Here is a 19,970-nt window from a genome sequence, read left to right as displayed (position 1 = left end):
TATACAGTTATAGAGCTCATCATTACATTAATTTCAATCAGTATTAAAATTAATGTACTTATTTCTGAGACATTCTGTATAATGTGTAATTTGAAACATTGAATTTGAAAAACGCGCCAACCGTATGATGGCGCTGAATTTTTACAGCTCACCAATCGCACTCGGAGTTCAGGGTTTTTGTCTTTTCCTTCTGTTATCTGTCGTCAGTGTCGTCATGCGTCATGCGTCGTCTTTTTTTTATTTCAGGCTAAGTGCGTGTAATGTGTGTCTGTGCGATGTAATAGTTTTGGTTTTGTGGTTTTGGTGAAGTTAATTGAAAGATGGACTTTACAGAGAATTATTTATCTTTACACTGTTTAAGCACACAAATATTTGACCTGTAATAGTTATCAAATTGACGAACAACAATGTGCCTGTGTTTATGTTCTTACAATTCTAAGAATTGTTTTGATTATATGTAGTTGCCAGCAGTAATAATTAATTATAATTAACAATTAATACCATGATCAACATTACTTGTTGAATGGTTTATTTGTATGTACAATAATTCAAGAAATCGTGTGCAATAATGACGTCGTTACAATAGAATTTAAATTTTTTTGTGATATTTTTCTTAGAGTTTGCAAACATTACTCTATCGTGTTATCAAACCAAGATTTGACACAATAATAAAGCTATTTCAACAAAGAATCACGAAGTAACAAATTATGCTGAACTACACATGAACCTATTTCAGATGAAATACTCAGAAACATGTTTTCCTATTTTCGTGATTGTTGCGTGCGTAACAACACATGGAGGTTAGTTTTGTTTACATTTTGTGAGGTTCCATTTGTTACATACTTATTTCAGTACAGACAAATAGTCCTTTGCTCTTGTATTCTACAAACAAGGAGATTCGACTTGCAAATACAACAAGAAATAGCAATAATAAAATTGTTTCTACAACACTTCTTAAAAATTTTACTGAAGGACCAGCTATTGATTATCATTATGAGCAACAGAAGCTTTGTTGGACGAAGCATGACCTTGAAAGCATTTTTTGTGATGACTTTGATGGAGTGGCTACAAAAAATACGGTGAGTTTTTGAATATGCTCACAATAAAATCATTGTTGACACTGTACTAACACCTTTCTGAAATAAAATTTGGTGGGCTTTTATTTTTGACTTCCTTATTTTGTGGTGTATTTTAGGGAAAAAATATTTTTTTTTTGTGACCTATTGACTTGGCATGTAGAAATTACACAGTGAGCCGTTAAATACACTGCCCCACAAAATTTTATTTTGCACAAGTGGAAATCATACGTATGAACTGGCCTGCACTAACTCTGGAGTTCAATCCCATTGAGCATTTATGGAACATACTGGGAAAAGGAATTAAAGCATTACAGTATGCGAGCTGTTATCAATGCTCGAGGAGGCAATACACGTTATTAATTCTACCTGAGCGACGTTTAAAGCATAATCAAATAAGGTGCTATTTTTTGGTTTCTTGCAATTTGGTTCCAAAACATTATTAGTTTGTTGTTTTTCTTCTAAAATTTCTATATTTGATTTAATAATTACGAATTAGGGACCAAATTGGAAAATAAGATTATTTAAAAAAAAAATACAATTTTGCATTAATTTTGCGGAGCAGTGTATTTAATCCGCATAACTTGGTGAAAATAATTTCAATTAAACCCTGACATAAATGAAATGATTTGATTATTTCCTAAATTAAAAGAGAAAATTTTGTCTACAGTAGCGGTCATTTCTACGGAACCACTCGATAAAAAGTCAAGTTGGTAGCCCTGTCACCTAGTACTTTACGCCGAACGCGGTTGGTAGCGGTAGTTGACATGGCAATCGAAACTAGCACAACACGAATGTTTCGGTTGCCCTCAGCTATGCCGCACTGTATCCCGTGCAGACTGTATGTTCTGTTCATCTATTTATTAAAATAAAATATCTACATTGACAATGGGGCCATCTAACCTGTCAAATTTTTGACACATATGTTTTCCCCCAGAAACCCGTCAAGGTCACTTACACCAAACAAATTTTGAAAATTTACACTAGGGAGTGGTTCTATAGAAAAGATCGCGACTTTAGAAATCACTTGGCATGAGCATAATTTCACTAATGCAAATTATTGTGTTCAAGGTTATATCATATGATCCAATGTTTTCAGATAAAGGGGGCCATGACTAATACACGTAGGCTAGTCCTATTTCTTTCTGATAAATACATGTTAGCTGTCTATCTGTCATCCCCTACGTGCGCTAATCACAGCCTCCCGTTGTCTGAAAACTTTTGGATCGTACGGTAGGTACAGTGTGGGAAATTTAAAGTCGGGCAGAACTTTTTGACGACTGTAAATATGACTTTACTATTGCTTCATAAGTATAAAGAATTCTAGGAAACACAAAAATAATTCTAAAGATTGAATACATAATCACCGTGGAGATGATGAAGGTAAAATGGGTAATAAAAGCCGCGTTTACCAAAATTGATGAAAATGTTAGCTTGGTGCCCGACTTTAAATTTCCGCCACTGTACAAGATAAAATGTCAAGATTTAAAATAAATGCGAGATAAAAACAAGAAAAAGAAACCAACTTGATTATAAATTATAATAAAATTAAAACGGAGACTGCTAACTTCGATTGTCACTTTGGTAGTTAGGACATTGACATAACAAATTGTAGGACAACAGCTGTTAATACATGAATTGCTAACTGCAGAAAGGGGACAAGTCCCATTTTTTACCACAATAACATTCGTACATAATCGTGTTCTAGAGGTCTAAACACATCTTTACTGCAAAAACGGGCCATGTTTAATGATTTAGCTCGGGGCTACAAGCGGATGAAATTTACGGTTACAGCAGAAAAGGGATATGTCCAGGAGATATCGACTTTCTGCAGTAAACACCGTGGTCTCAACGTCTTGCGTTATTCTTATCCAACACGACACTCAAAAACATGTCTTACATGGTAATTTCTTGTAGAGAAGTAAGAATTTTGCAATTAAGCTACGCCCTCTTGGCTCACGACGAATAAAAAAATCATCACAATTGAGATAGGGTGGGTGGGCGGGGCTTATATTTTGCCCTTTTTTCTTAATCTCCGCAGTCATCTTTTCACAACAAAAATTTAAAACATGTTTAAAATGGTAAATTTTTGTAGGGAAATATAGATTATTCAGTGACGCTTCACTCCTCGGCCTGGAAACGAATGAAAAATTCATCATTAAACTAAGCCCCACCCACACCTGCCGCGACCTCAATAGTGGAGAAATTTTCATTTGTTGCCAGACTGGGGGGCGGAGCATAATTGCAAAATTCGTAGTTCCTACAAAAATTTACCGTTTTAAACATGTTTTAAATTTTTGTTGTGAGAAGATGACTACGTGTATTAAGTGCAAAATTAGTATAATAACTAGCAATCAGCCAGAAGAAAATGACGGATATAACAAACACTTTACGATTTATCCCAGACGCTTATAACGCATTTTGGCCGGAGATTGCTACTTGGCCAACTGTAGAACAGGAGCGCGATAATGATTAAGTTTTTTAGTGAGATATACATATAACATGTTTGTGTAAAATTATAACTGAAATAAAGCTGTTTTTTGTGTTTTTTTTACCTTTTTTTTCATTTTACTGCAAAAAGGGGATAAGTCCAAGTGTCAAATTTGACAGCCAAATTGACCCAAAAAAGAAAACATGCATTTAACCAACACTCGTTGATAACTGAGAACATAGAGAACCGACAATTGAAAACGGGGATCGGAAACAAGTAGTTGTAAAAATCTGAGACGTTTTATTCATTTCCTCAACATTTTGAAAAATGTGATATATCCCCTTTCTGCAGTTAGCAATTCACATATTGAAGCGGGGCAGCATTACAGCGAACCAGAATTGCAGTGGGTAAATATAAAATGCAATTTTTTAATTGTTTTATAAAATCATTCTGAATGTTTAAAAAAGTCTTACGAAAGCGTACAAAAGCGTGTGTTATATTCAAGAGAGCAGTAATAGAGTAAAATTTATTTTCCTTGATAATCCCATGCTGATAAAAAATGACGCATAAGCTCAATACTACGTTGTTAAGAAGGCTCTGAAGAAATCGTAAAAATGGTTAAAAAAATCCGTGAATTAAATTTTTGAAAATAGTAAACTTCAAAGCTGAAAAATTAACTTCGCAATTCTGATATGTTGTAATGTGAATTAATTGACTGCCATAAATATTTCTTACGATTGTACGTACGACTGTCCGTCTCATTATTGTTCATAAAATTTTATAGGGTAGAATGAAATTTCCAAAACTATACTTTCAGTTTATTTTCCTTTGAAACATTTGCAATTGTGTATATTTTTATTGTGTATGACATGCTATAATTTACATGTACAGTACATCTTTTTAAAAGTGGCCATAGGGATTGCCATGTTCAATTTTAGATCCCGTGTTAACTTTTGTTATGGAGAAACCCCGGAGATGATTTTTGTGGGGGAAGTATGGGTTCTACTTTAGTTTCCCACAGCGCTTTTTGTAGTAAATTGTTAATGTGTGCTTTAAAAAGTAAAAATTGTTTTGGTTAAAAAATTTAAGTACATCATAGAAGGTTTTGACTTATCATTTTGACTTGTAATTTTTCTCAGCATAATTCTAATTTAATCATTAAACACCTTTATTGCACCAGAATTTCGGTCAGTAAAAACAAGTAATCGGTGAAGTACTCGAATTTTGGAAACCTCAGATAAATGCCTGTTTTTACATGCCGGCCTACCCACAAAAATACCCAAATAATTGTTTTATATATTTTTAAGAAATATCCGTTAAATTTAAAGCATAACCTTCAATAAAATCAACAAAAGATGAGCTAAATTACATCCAGTAAAAATTGCAACTGTGAATCTCTGCTCAAAGATAACGTAGGGTACAAAATTTAACATGGAAATCCCTGTGACCACTTTTCAAAAATGATACACTGTATGTCTGACGTATTAATTTTAGGTTGAAATGATACTCAGCACAGGAATCGAATCACCAGGTGGACTCGCATGCGATTGGTTTACAAACAAACTTTACTGGACAGACACTGACACAAAACGCATCGAGGTGACAAGCATGGAAAACAAAAGACACCGCAAAACACTTTTCTGGACTGATATCGATCAACCACGTGCCATTGCTTTGGTTCCAATGAAGGGGTAAGCACAAATCTCAAAATAATTAATATTTTTTCCATTCCGAACGATCTGTCATATTCTTGTCGTTTAATAACTTGAATTATAGGAAAATACTAGTTTTCATTTCTTTACGTCTGTTAAAAATTTGTGATAAACTCGGAAATTGCCAAACTTTTAACTTTATTTTAAAACCGGCTTTTCGCACACGACTTCGTTCCCGTAGACGATTCGTTTTTTAAAATTCTGACGAATTTTTAACCAACTTCAAAAAAGAGGTTATATTCGACCCAAAAGTATTTAATATTGTCAAATGTATCGCCATAAAAATATTTTTCTCATACTAACTTTGTCACCCCGTTTCATTGTCTTGGGGGTGGAAAAAAGCTGAAATACGTGTTTCAGTATTTATAATATATTGAAGAGCATTAATACCAACTGTCACATAAAAATTTATAGTAGAAATATTTTTCCTGTACAAACTTTACCACCCCTTTTCACCCCTGTAGAGAATGAATTTCGAGAAATTCCTTCTTAAACGATGCGTCCAGTATAACATCAACATCCTCTCCAAAGTTCAAATTTCTATCATTAGTGGTTTGGGCTGGGCGTTGATATGTCGGTTAATCGGAACATTGCCTTTAATATATTAATATCACCCCAACCCACAAAGCAAAATAATCACTGACCGGCAAAAAAACTAGTCACCCTGAAATATGTATTTCGCAAAACCACTTCAAAATATATTTTAACTAGTGATTGTGTTTATTTGTCTCTTTCTTTAGTTAATATGTACATCCTGAATCTACAGTAAACGGTCCTTTAAATAAAATAGCAATCACTAGTTAATTTAATTTTTAAAGTATATATATATTGAATAAAATTAATTATTAAATTTAATTAATTAATTAAACTTAATACCAGGGGATTGTGGGTCTAGATGTTTCCAATTCAAACCAAGTTATTTGTTAAAACAAATTATAAATATACGACTGAATATCAATAAATTCATTCGTGGTCGGTTTTTGTAGTAGCGGCTTTAAACTTGATGTAAGACATTTTTCTCGTGTTTTGAAGTGACACGAATTCGTTTTCCATCTATGTTTTTACTATTTTCTCCTTTTTGGTTGTAATATAAAAAATAAGTTATATGTATAGGTAGCATATAGTGCATACTTTTTTTTATAGTTTGATGTTTTGGACCGATTGGGGCGAAATTCCCAAGATTGAACGCTCAGGAATGAATGGGGACCCAGAAACTAGAAAAGTAATCGTAAATACAAACATATTCTGGCCCAACGGTCTTACCATCGATTATGAATCTGAGCTAATTTATTGGATTGATGGGAACTTGCGATTTTTGGAGGTAATGACTTATGATGGCAGAAACAGGACTGTTTTACTAAAAACGGGTTTTGAGTATCCATTTGGATTAACAATGTTTGAAAAAAAGCTGTTTTGGACAGACTGGAAAACATGGTAAGTTGTTGTATTTTTACTATACATAGAATATGAACATGCCTTTTTTAGGTCCATACACAGTTTTGACCAGACCACGAATGCATCAAAGGAGTTAATACACTTGTCAGATTCAATTCCGATGTACATACAAGTTTATGAAAGACGACGACAACCAAAGCAATCGCATCCATGCGAAAAAAACAATGGAGGCTGTTCTCATTTGTGTTTGCTATCTCCAAATCCACCGGGTTATTCTTGCGCATGCCCCGTTGGAATTAAATTAATAGATAATTTAACTTGTGCTGAAGGACCGCAACAACTGCTTTTGTTAGGCAGAAGGACTGACATTTATCTAGTTCACCTCGATTCTCCAGACTATACACACATAACGCTACCTCTTAGTGATGTAAAGTACACAATTGCTGTTGACTTTGATCCAGTAGAACGTTACATTTACTGGTCGGACGATGAAGTAAAAAAAATACAAAGGGCCAGACTTAACGGTTCCGATCAACAGAACGTTGTTACCAATGAAATCGAGCATCCAGATGGCATAGCAGTTGATTGGGTATCAAGGAATATTTATTGGACTGATGCTGGGACTGATCGATTGGAGGTATGCCGATTGCACGAAAAATACAGACGAGTAATCATTTTTGATGATTTGATGGAACCAAGAGCAATTGCGGTAGCACCTCAGTTGGGGTGGTTATTTTGGTCCGATTGGTATGAGAAAAGTCCAAAAGTGGAAAGAGCGAATCTCGATGGGTCTGAAAGGAAAAAGATAATAACTAAAAATTTGGGTTGGCCAAATGGTATTACATTGGATTTAAATAACCAGAGACTGTATTGGTGTGACGCAAAGCTTGATAAAATTGAGTATTCTGATATGGATGGTAATCATAGGATGGTTTTGATTAACGATAATGTACCGCATGTATTTGGCTTCACTTTAATGGGAGATTTTTTGTATTGGACAGATTGGCAGAGGAGGAGTATTGATCGAGCCAACAAAGACACAGGTAATTATTTGTTTTTGTCTGTGAATCATAAATTGCAACTACACATTGTATTTGTATACATCCATTTGTATTCTTATATGTAGCATTTTACGATCAAACCACGCTAAATTTCTATTTAAACATATGTTTAATGAAGTTTGTACGTTAGTATACTATATAGATGAACTGGTTTGATCTTAATATGGATTTATCTCTGGAACTACATACAAAATACGCATGTTCAATGGTAATCCCAGTTTTACACATAAATATGTAGTCTAAATTCCAATCAACATTAAGTATTTGAAGAAGTCTTGAAAATCTAGTGTGAGTAACAATTTGCAATCGTTCAACTAGCCTAAATTACGTTTACTGTTGATGAATGTAAAATCGGCTGAAGAAAGTTAAACGTCGAATTAATTTTTACTTTCCGAGTGTGGGGTAAGGAAGTACTGTACGAGGCTCTATCGGACGACTGGTTACTTTCATGTTTTCTCGATCTTTCATGACCCCTTGAGTAAAAAAAATAGGTCTCCCTTTTCCGTCTTTCTGATATCTGGAGTTTTTTTATTAGAGGATAATCTTCGAAATTAGGGGACCGATTGTTGTCAGATTTTACATGTGGTAGGAATATCGTATAGATCAGGGCTTCCCAAACTTATTTGCACTGTGGCGCCCTTGGGACTTCGTAATTTTTTTACGACGCCCCTCAACCCAGCCCCCAAAGATACTTACCAATTTCAGTACTAGCCTAGTAACAGGTTATCAGAAAAACACTATTTGGACATAAATCATTTTTGTTAGAAAATAAGAACAAAATCAAAACATAAGCATAAAAATAAAAAGAGATATTTATCTAACTGACTGGCTAATGAGAAGGATATGCTTGCTTTTCTGAGCATAGCTTCTGAAACCGGGGCTCCAGTTTGGAAATTGCCTCTCCCATTTCTTTCTCTAAGTCTATTTTTGACCTGTACTTGTTCTTTATTACTGCAAGTGCAGAAAGGTCTGTTGCGCACAAGTACGAAGTCGCAAATGATAATAAAACCTTTAATGCTGCAGTGCTGATGGCACGATATTCATGAGAAACTGAGCTCCAAAATTCAAACAGTTTGTCCTTGTATTGAAGCTTTAGGTTGGAATTACAGGACAATTTCATTACTTCTTCTTCCTCTATTGAAAGTGTCGATGGTGTGGGCGACTGGAAAAGGTCTCTTACCCAGTCATATTGCTCCAGATTATCAGGAAAATATTTTTCAAAGTGTTCGCTTAATGATAGCAAGTGCGGTCGCATCGACACGCGACGCCCCTGTGACAATGCCGCGACGCACAGTTTGGGAAGCCCTGGTTTAGATGATTAAACGCTAACCAAAATGTGTTTGATCATGCCCACCAATATTGAGGTGAAGTTATCTCCAAATTTTACAATAAATTTTAGAAAATAACATACTACTGCACTTGTGGTTTATGAACACGTTTTGCAATTTTGCAGACGTTTTAAAGTTACCGTAAGCATAGTAAATTTGTAATCAAAATATATCTGTTTCTACCTTCCAAAAAATTAATCATGTCATTTCAAAATTTTGCCGAATAAATCCTATCGAAAATTTACAAAGTATGTTAAAACTATACGTGTGATTTATCATTGTATTCATATTTTATAGAATTGCTTATACAGGATAGCATTAAATTTCAAAGCTTATTTGGTACAATTTGATGTACTATTTGATTTTCATAGGTGGGCATAGAGAAGTGATTCTTGATCAAGTAGCCAATGTAATGGGACTAAGGGCAATAAACTTGACCGATGTATCTGGAAGAAATCTGTGTTACATTAACAATGGTGATTGTTCACAATTTTGCTTCTACCGACACAACAGAACAAAAACCTGTGGATGTGAATTAGGCTATGAACTTGGAAGCGATGGTCGTACATGTGTTAAACCAGAAATTTTTCTTCTCTACACTAAAAGAAACCAAATTGGGATGATTGGAATCGAGAATCCTAACAACGATATCGCTGTACCAGTTACCGGAATTAGTAACTGCAGGTATATTTTATTGATTAAGTTTGTATCAAATTTGAAACTGTGCTCTTCTAGTTCCGTAGATTACGACATCAATACGATGTCTGTATATTGGAGTGATACTGCAACTCGAACCATCATGCGTGCATTTCTTAATGGTTCAAATCCACAAAAAGTAGTTGATGTGGGTTTAGCATCTCCTGAAGGGATTGCTGTTGATTGGTTAGGTCTAAACATTTATTGGACGGATCCGTACGCCCAGCGAATTGAAGTAGCACGATTACCTGGATCAAGTAGAAAAACCTTACTATGGGAGGGGAAAGTTAACGATCCGCATAGTATAGTTCTGGATCCTCCGAATGGGTATTTGAATTATATAAGCTTGATGAGTAGTCAGTAATACATAAAATTTTAGTCAAATGTATTGGTCTGAATGGGGGGCCTCAAAATCCATTAAAAAGAGTGCTATGGATGGGTCAAATATTAAAAAACTGATAGCCACCAAAGGGTATGCTACACAATTAACGTTCGATTATAGTCACAGAAGGTTGTATTGGATTGAGATCAATTCAGCGGAAATTATGTCAGTAGATTTAAATGGGAATGACGCAAGGACAATCAAAGAAGTGTTCAGACCAATTAGTTTAACCTTATATAAAGACTTTCTTTATTGGAATGACAATGACACCGGTAAGTTATCCCTTCAGTGGTTGTAAAATTTTAAATACTCAAAAAAATTTTTTAAGGTGAACTTATAAGAGCAAACAAATTCAACGGTTCAAATCGTCAAATCATTCACAAAAATTCTTTCAACATTACCGATATTCAAGTTTATCATCCTGAACTTTATGGTTCAAATCAATGTACTGCTAGTAATGGCGGTTGCAAACACTTATGCTTAGCTTTGCCAGCAGATCTCCCAGAAAAAGGTGCCAAGTATACCTGTGCTTGCCCTACACATTATTCTCTCGTTAATAACGAATGTGTTCGTAAGTACGGCTTACTTCATGTAATACTTATAGTTAAAAATTTTGGCTTGTAGCTCCAGAAAATTTTATGGTTTATACACAAAAAAACCTAACAGTACGTGTGTTGCCTAGTCCTGCCGGTTGTTTGGAAGCTGTGTTGCCAATACAGGGGTTGAAATGGATAAGAGCGATTGCTTTTGATCCATTGGAAAGGTTTCTGTATTGGGTAAGTAAAAACTTTTAACAATAAGATATTTTTTAATTCCAATTATCACTGCAGATTGAAGGTAAAACACATTTAATTAAGAGAGCCGACAGTAGCGGTACTTTAATCACAACTGTAGTATATGGGACTAAAGAATTGCAGCCATACGATCTAACTATCGATTCTCTAGGACGTCTATTATTTTGGACTTCTTCTCAAGATGTTATTAACGTAACGCGTTTAGATAACAACACACAATTTGGTGTTTTAGTAAAAACGGAGAAAGAAAAACCAAGGTTGTTAGCCATACATGAAACAAAGAGGTTTTGTTCTTATTGTACTGTTTCGTTTTTAACTTTTAAAACAATTTATTGTAGGTTACTTTTCTATACTGACGTTGGTCCATTGCGTCAGTTAGTGAGAACAAGACTGGATGGTACTCATCATATAGTAATTACCAAAGATGCAGACATCGCAGCGATTGCTGTAGACGCAGAAAACGATTTAATTGTTTGGAGCCAGGGACAAAGCGTTTATATGAGTAATATCGAAGGAGCAAATCAGTAAGTTAATATGTTGGAATAAGCTATTTTTTTTATAGATTAGATAGGACTATAGATTTTATTTAATATTTGTTGCTTGTTGAAGAAAAATCAAATTGATTGTGCAATATATTGCATGCTTGATACAATCATAATTTATTGACAAATTTATAACATGTCGTTGAACGATATATTACACACTTTCTGCAGTAATGTTCTGTTTGACCAAGGAAATCACGTACTTTAAAAAAAATAATCAATTTTATCAGGTTCTATACAAACATATCTAAAATTATTTACTCAAAACTTCCCTTGCTCTTGAAGTACAGTCCAAACAGCTTTTTCGAAAAATTTTAATTATTCGGGGAATTATAAAATTTGAATTTGTGAATTTTATTACTTTCCAAGCGTAATCTAAGGAAGTATTGTAATCAAATCCATCGGGTGACATTGAAATAGGGACAACCGTGTGTTTCGAATAAGCATCGATTTTTTTTGTGGGTACCATAGGGTGGTAGGCCGTGAGTGTAACACCGTGTTTTCGTAGCTGGGAGTGCTATCATTCGGTCGTAATTCTGAAAAGAAGAAGAGTGCAATTGGTGTTTTTGATTGGTCTCTGTAACCGTGAATCTGACAATATTTCTAAAATAAGTTTTTGCGTCTGAATAGAATACCAATCAGGTCTGGAAGCAACGAAGCTCTCTTTGACAATTTAAAAGTAAAAGTGAAATCCTCCAAACAAAAAGAAAAACATTACGTATTAATGTTTGATGAAGTCATGATTGAACACACATATCACCTAACACGAATACCAGGGAATTCAAAAGATTTGAAGATTTTGGCGATGTTAAAACTGGAAAGATGGCGGACCGAGCGTTAGTTTTTCTGATTAAAGGAATTACATGGGGGTGGAAGCAACTTATTATGTACACATTTTCCAACGGTGCTGTCACAACAATGGATTTAGTACGACGCGACGTATAAAAAATCTAATAATTAATTAGCTGCCAAAAAGCAGAACTAAAAGTGATTTCAACTATTAGTGATTAGGATATTAACAATCAAGCTGCTATCAATTATTTAATAAAAACTACAGTTAAAGAAAATTCTTATTTTGGGAGAACCATAAAATACTTTGTCATTGATAACCAGAAAGTTTACATATTTACGATTCTCCCACCTCTTCAAAGGGGTTCGAATTAATTTGTTAAAATATTATTTAGTTTAGAACCATTGCAATAAAAAATTGATTGCAAAATGGGGATCAGTAAATACATAATATGAATTTATTTTTGCTGATATTATGCGGGGGTCATTTATATAACGCAAGAATATATTCCGACCCCATATAGATCCTTGTGGAATTCCATGTAATATCGAATTTTGCGTATTATAGTATGTTATTTACCTCCTATCTGATAAGTGATTTAGAATAAGTATAAGGGAGGGACGTGAAAATTTATTTAATTTTTACTTTCTAAGCGTAATCTAAGGAGATATTATAATAAGGTTCATCCGACGAATCGTTGCTTGCAGATTTTCTTCACGTTTTATGACCCCTAGATGTCTGTTACTGTCGTCTGCGTCAATTTTTATTAGACAGATAATAATCTGCGAAATTACTAACATGTATGTCAGAAATATCTATACGGTAAAATGCTAATCAAAAGTTGTCTTATCATCGCCACCAACAATGGATGACGTCATCACCAAATTTTATAATAGTAAATATTATTTAAATTTTATAAAATAAGATGCTCCTACACTTGTGGTTTAAGAATGAGTTTTTACCTTAGACATCCAGATTTTTTGAAAAATTAGTAATTCCATTGCACCTATTAAAATTGATATACGAGTACGTGTTCGTGATAAAATATTGATGACGTCATTACAAAATTTTGTAACAGAAAAAATCACTAGAAACAAACACATAACATGCTCCTTTACCTACACTTTAACAGCCCACATATGTATTTTTTTTATTTTGACTTAACAAGGTTTATGTTTAAAAAATAAAATTTGTCAAATTAAATTTTATAATTTTTCGAAGAATGCGTATTTTTTCGACTATAGAGATGGTAGTGGATTTTCTCACGAAACGCGAGCTGCGTGAAGGAGGATCTAAATAATGCCGGGAAATTAAAAAAAAAACATTTTACGATGCATTCCGAAAACATCGCGTGCACAACAAGACAACCACAGGAAGCTACGAGGGCAATGTTTTTAGATGCGGTAGTAGCTACACCTATTTCCATTTGAGTTTCTGCGCGCATGACCTTCGGGTTCATGAGAAAAACCACCACCTCTACTTTGTAGTCGTGCGAAGTTCTGTCGAAATAACCTTCGACCTGTTTTTTAGTAAAATATTGGACGATGCTTTTGACAAATCACAAAAATTCATCAACAATTTTCCGTTTCTAAATTGCTCAACAATATAATTAACCAATTCTCGTGTACCTGCTATTGTGGACCTACCAAAGAATATTAACAAGAACGACCAAGAAGTGACACTCTTACGGACGAGAAAAAAGTGATTTCTACTGCGCAAGTTCACCAAAATGTGTAGTAACGCTTAGCCCTGTAACATTCGTTGATTTTGGAGGTTAGGTTGGATTTAGACTAATAAGCACCCCATCAAAGATCAAAAGCGTCGACACAAATGTCACTTCTTGTTCATTCTTGTTAATATTCGTTGCATCTACAAGCTCGAAAATCAAATTGCATTGAAAAAAAGATGTTTTTCCCAAACGTAAGCGAAGGAAGTATATATGTATGACCCCTAGAGCTCGAAGAAATAGCTCTCCCGTTTTCCTCTATCTGTGCATCTGTCCGCGGTCCCCCGCCTGTGTCGATTTTTGTTAGAAAGATAATATGTTACTACCGGACCGATTGTTGTCAAGTAGTGCTACACGTGTAGTTTACTGAATCCGTGTTGAGTTTTTATCCGAGACATCCAGATTTTTAAAATTGTAGAACATTTGGCAATTTAATTTTGAATCTGCTAAACCGAATGCTTTAAAATGTTGCAAAACCCCCCACACCCCACACACCCCCAAATGATGGCGTCATCTCAAAATTTTGCCGAATAAATCCTATCTATAATATATATCTACCTTAGTCTATACTCGCGATGTATCATTCCATTCATATTTTTTAGAATTGCTTGTACAGTGTGACTCAATAAAATTAATGAATGGGTCAATTTATTAAATCAGGATCCATTTTCCCGAAAATTAGATAGTGCAAAACTGTATTTATTAATATTATACTACCTATCCAATTTGAAATATCTCCTTGAAAAATGTTGATAACGTCCTCACAAAGTTTTGTACTTGAAAAACTAATTTGAAGCCTACGTATAGCACGCTTTTACATTTACTTTAACGTTACATACATATTTTTATGTACGGGTTCTCTTAAAAAAAAATCGCAAACTCAAAATTCGAAAAAGCTGGATGTTTTATTGTACTTCAGATGCGAGGGAAGTTCTGTCAAAATAATCTTCGACCAACTTCTATTAATCGTATAAATTATTTCTTAATTCACAGAGTAGTCCTTGTAAACGACACTACCACCAAAGCGACGCAACTAACTATCCTCTCTGGCTGGCTTTACTGGATCGATCGTGAGTTCCAGCTTCAAAGAGTAGAACTCCAATCCGGAAAACAAAGTTCTCCCCTATCACTTCAAGCATCTCACATCGTGGATTTAATCTCCGTATCGAAACCTGATCCAAACCACTCGTGCTCCCACCGCAACGAACGAAAATGTTCGCATTTATGTATTATGAACGGCACAAATTCTGTGTGCGCCTGCCCACAAGGACACGTTCTAAAAGAAGACAAAACAACATGTGCAGCATTGCAAAAGTGCAGTCGAGATAAATTCACGTGTGCGACAATTTCGGGTGACCATGAGATCTGCATTCCAATATCGTGGCGATGCGATGGAGAAAAAGACTGTCAGGACAATTCAGATGAATTACATTGTCCTGAATGTTCAAAAGATCAGTTTCACTGTAAAGATGGTTCGTGCATAAGTTTGCATAACGTGTGTGATGGTACTGCACATTGTGCCGATCATTCAGACGAAGAGTCGTGCTGCAGAGACGGTTTCAAATGTGCAAATACACGTGGGTGTCTGGCTGCACATTTGGTTTGTGACAAAGTCGAGAACTGTGCGGATGGCTCTGATGAGGATCCAACATTTTGCAGTAGTGCGAGTAAGCTGAAGGCATCGTCCAATGGATTGATTTGGACTGGGTTGGGAGTATCGCTGGGTGTATTTTTTGTTGGGATTGTTTTCTGCTGTTATTTGAAGAAGATGAGGTCGAACGAAGATTTTAACGATCAATCGGAAGATGACTTGAGTCCGATGCAGCCGAAACCACACATCAAAATACGAAAAGGTAAATTCGCGTATCGAAGTTTTTCAAGTATTGTCACGTTTTGAAACTGAAAATTTTATATAACTTCTATCAACCGCATTGGAAAGATTAAAAGCATTTTCGCACTCCTTTTTATTTATGGATCGTAACTAAATAAAACAACAATAAATACACAATTTTTGGTGTACTACAGTAAAACCTCTCCACAACGGACACCCATATTGAATCTCAAAAATTGTCCGCTCTCAAGAGGTTTCAAGACACGAGTTAAAGAACGCAGTACATTTTAACATGTACTTGTAAACGACAAGTACATGTTAAAAGATATATATAATGTAGGTACATCCATATCATGGCCGACTAGTATAAAGATTATGGCCTGTCCAAAGGTACCATACGTGCTGCCATCTATTAATAATTCAAAAACGACAAAAGAATTATAAACACTTTTTGAAAGCCACAAAGGCATTCATACCGAAAGAAACCACCATTACACGTTTTGAAGTCCCATAATGTCAAGTCAAATTAAAATTTTGCTAAATTATTAAGTGTAATTATTAATAGATGGCAACACGTATGGTACCTCTTGGACAGGCCATAACCTTTATACTAGTCGGCCATGATCCATGTATGCATTTTATTCAATATTTTATTATTTATTGCTACATACATATTATTTCTTTGTATAATATAATATTTTTTTCGTCTTTTAAATTTCTGGAACTTGCGTTTTACCAACGGCGAATTTTTCTGATAGTCGCCGAATGCTTAATTTAAACTTCTCGGTGGTGTTGATAAGTGATTTCAATTTTTTCACTAACACTTAAAAATTTTCTTTGTATAGCGGCCATGTTACACACTTTAACGTAAACGTTCAGTGAATAATGTTTTCTAAGTTCATTCACACTTGACAAACAAAACCACCCCAGCTTTGCTATTTTGGAAAAATTCATTTATTATGAGCGGTGTGGGGTTGAAGAAAGTTATAACATGTTACCGAGAATCTGTTGGCCTAATCTTTAAATTTTATTGTAGGGTCTAATCTCGGGAGCGCTTTACCTATTACCTGTCCGTTGTGAAGAGGTAATTTTACAATAAAATAACTAAAAATGCGGCAATTTTACATTGTATGACCTATTTTATACGTTGGGACAGTGAAAATTGTCTACTGTGGAGAGGTGTCCGCTGTTGGGCGGTGTCTGTTGCAATAAGTTTCAGTGTAAAAAACATTTTACAAGGGAAAAGTTAAGTAGCCTAAGCTTTCAAATACGTAAAAATGATAAATTGCACTCACAGTTGAAACTTTGCAGTCGCCAAACGGCTAGCAGTCGTATAAGAGGTACCCATAATACAATAATTCCTAGGTAAAGTTTGTCCAGAATTATAAGAATTTTATGGACTCCCAACGTTAATTCGTTTTACAACACTGTCGTCAATTCTATTGTACAGGTAAAGAGCCTGTCAGGAGAAAGCCATGTTTTCTGTACCTGAGTTCGCCACGCTCTTCAGCTGTACAATAAAATTGACAACAGGGCTGTAAAACGAAGTAACTTTGAGAGTCCATAAAATTCTTATAATTCTAGACAAACTTTATGATCCTCGTGTCGCTAAAAACCCGTCGACTTCGCGCAGCGATGTCACGTGGTGAGAAGGAATCAAATGAATTACATTGGAGATACGTTGAAATCAGCATAAGGAAGTTTTTTTTTTCACTTTTTTCATCTAAAATAAATATTAATTATTCCTATTAAAAATAATGAAGAAAGTAAGTTCTCTTCACTATTCTTTCTTAAATTAAACAGAAAAATTAAATTAATGCAAACTGTATTATTAGAGAAGCTGATTACGGCAATTGTTATTATAATAAATGGGCCTAATAATTAATACAGGGTGGTTCACGAGTAATAGTCTAAATAAATTTGAAACGCAACCCAAAATACATTTTCACTACTATCTTGGATATTATTATAGTTACAATTGGAGCATTAAACATAGTAACCTTAACACTTGTCAAATGATTTGACAAAAACTTCAAATTCAAAGATAAAAACACGTGGCGACCATTTAGAAGAAAAAATTACAGAAGCAATAAGAGCTATTACACCCGAGATATGTATTAATGCGTGTTAAAACATCCTTCTGGAATAGGATTGACGCATGTGGGAGAAACATGGGTCAACACTTCGAACATGTATTGCATTAGTAAAAAATAAAACGTGTTTTTATCTTTCAATTTGAATTGATAAATTTGTTTTACTGTTTTAAAAAATGGTGTGAAATATCAAAAATGGTTTTGGAACTGTGTCTTGAGTTTTTTAGGCGCGGAGCATCTCGTAAATAACCCTGTATAAACGAAACGACGAAAATGCTAAATGTTAGAAAGCAAAATGCAGAGTGCGAATGTTTTCAAGACAGTCTGGAATAGTTACGTCGTACATACACACACCCGTTGTTGGGGATATTCGGATGAGTTTGAACGGATTTGAGTTTGTGCGCGGCTCAGTGTCACGACCTATGAACCTGTTCAAACTATTCTACGAGCATTGAGAATTACGTGTTTCTCAAAATATGAGAGTCTGAAAAATGCTCGAAAAGTACTCGTAAAGGACATCTAATTATTGCATAATTCTTATCTGTACTTCAGGTATCCCAGACGTAGTTCGAATGTCTATGGTTACTGGAAGTGAAACAAGCTATGATCGAAACCATATCACAGGTGCCTCCAGTAGTACAAACGAATCAAGCCTGACATGTTACCCACGTGAACCTCTAAACCCTCCTCCGAGTCCGGCGACAACAAGAGGAAGCAGTCCCTCATCCAGATATCGGCCCTACAGACATTATAGATCAATTAATCAACCACCTCCACCAACACCCTGTTCGACTGATGTTTGTGACGAAAGCGACTGCAATTATCCGACGAGGAGTAGGTATGACGGAGGGCCATTTCCCCCACCTCCAACGCCAAGATCTCATTGCCATAGTGAAAGTTGTCCACCGTCCCCAAGTTCGAGGTCATCGACCTACTTTAATCCTTTACCACCACCCCCATCGCCGGTGGCGTCACCACCGAGGGGATATGATTCGTAATTTGTGGTTGGTGGAAAAAATGCTGTCTAGAAATTTTATTAATTATTTATAATTAAGTTGTTTTTCTGGACGAATTTTCATCTACCACATATTGTTCACATTGTGCCTAACTAATTTATAAATATTTTTATGTACATAAATTTTAAAGACTAATGATTTATACTCGATACGTATGTCTAACTAAATATATGACATTATTCTTTTATTGTGTGTACAAAAATTGTTTACGTTAAAGGTGTTTCATTTCTAAAGATAGCAAGCGAAAAAGTCTCAGCTTTATTAACAAGAAGAGTTTCCCTTTTGTAAGCGTGTACTAGGAAGTTTATGTGGATACCCAGAATTTGGTAAATGTGGATTATGAGAATTGATGGAAAATTTTGTGATCAAAAGGGTTTCATACATAGAAATAATATTATATGGAAGTAACTTAGAGAGAGACGCGCATTGCCAACACAGTGGGACAGAGATAGGGCTATCTGGGTGGCAAAACATTGACGCGAAACTGCAGAGCACTGTGTTTCTGGAGGATTCTTTATGGTTTTTTTCGTGCTGTCGCATGGTGTTTGAAGGTGTGTTTGCAAATTTTCGTTTTTTAGGCTCAAGTTACCTTATTAAAATGACTACTCTTCGTAAGATTTATTTTATCGGACTATTTGTTAAACATGGTGAAATCGTATTGTGCGTATAATTGCATAGAACGTGCAAAGAAAGCAATCCTGTTTCATTTCATAGGTAATAGTCACCTATATAGACGAAGGACTTCGTAATTATAATTTAAAAATTTTGTTAGATTCAATAAACATTCCGAGTTACCAAAAAAATGGATTATTGCTACAAAAAGAGGTAATTTTTTATCTATTGAATTATTGTTTTAATTATTTGTACGTGGATTTAGAAAATCGATTTTACTAGAAAATTCACACAATATAGTATGTTTAATTTAATTAGGCACCTTGTCACTTATCGAAGGTTTAATTACTTTTATCCTAAAAATTTCAGATGTACCAATGAACATACACTACAAGATTAGTTAACTTGTAGAACATTATCGTATTAACTGAATTCGTAATATATTGTACATTCTGTACACATTTCATTTTATTAAAAGACTATCT

General features: G+C 34.7%; 1 protein-coding gene across 1 annotated transcript; it reads left to right on the top strand.

Moving 5' to 3' along the window:
- Positions 1-196: 196 nt before the first annotated feature.
- On the top strand, positions 197-19,060 carry LOC135132338 (low-density lipoprotein receptor-related protein 6). Its single transcript, XM_064060410.1, has 14 exons — positions 197-800; positions 853-1,079; positions 5,002-5,198; positions 6,363-6,653; positions 6,705-7,657; positions 9,375-9,687; positions 9,739-10,026; positions 10,079-10,353; positions 10,410-10,652; positions 10,706-10,857; positions 10,912-11,159; positions 11,214-11,399; positions 14,927-15,786; positions 18,410-19,060. Exons 1-14 carry the CDS (start codon positions 722-724, stop codon positions 18,853-18,855), a joined length of 4,758 nt encoding a protein of 1,585 aa, XP_063916480.1. The 5' UTR covers positions 197-721; the 3' UTR covers positions 18,856-19,060.
- Positions 19,061-19,970: the final 910 nt, after the last annotated feature.

Source organism: Zophobas morio, unplaced genomic scaffold (assembly GCF_036711695.1).
Source record: "Zophobas morio isolate AGI-343-1 ecotype UQ-CSIRO unplaced genomic scaffold, CSIRO_AGI_Zmor_V1 ptg000002l, whole genome shotgun sequence".
In the NCBI taxonomy this organism is placed as follows: domain Eukaryota; kingdom Metazoa; phylum Arthropoda; class Insecta; order Coleoptera; family Tenebrionidae; genus Zophobas; species Zophobas morio.
The sequence above is the reverse complement of the archived record's forward strand: the minus strand, read 5'-3'. Positions and strand labels throughout refer to the sequence as shown.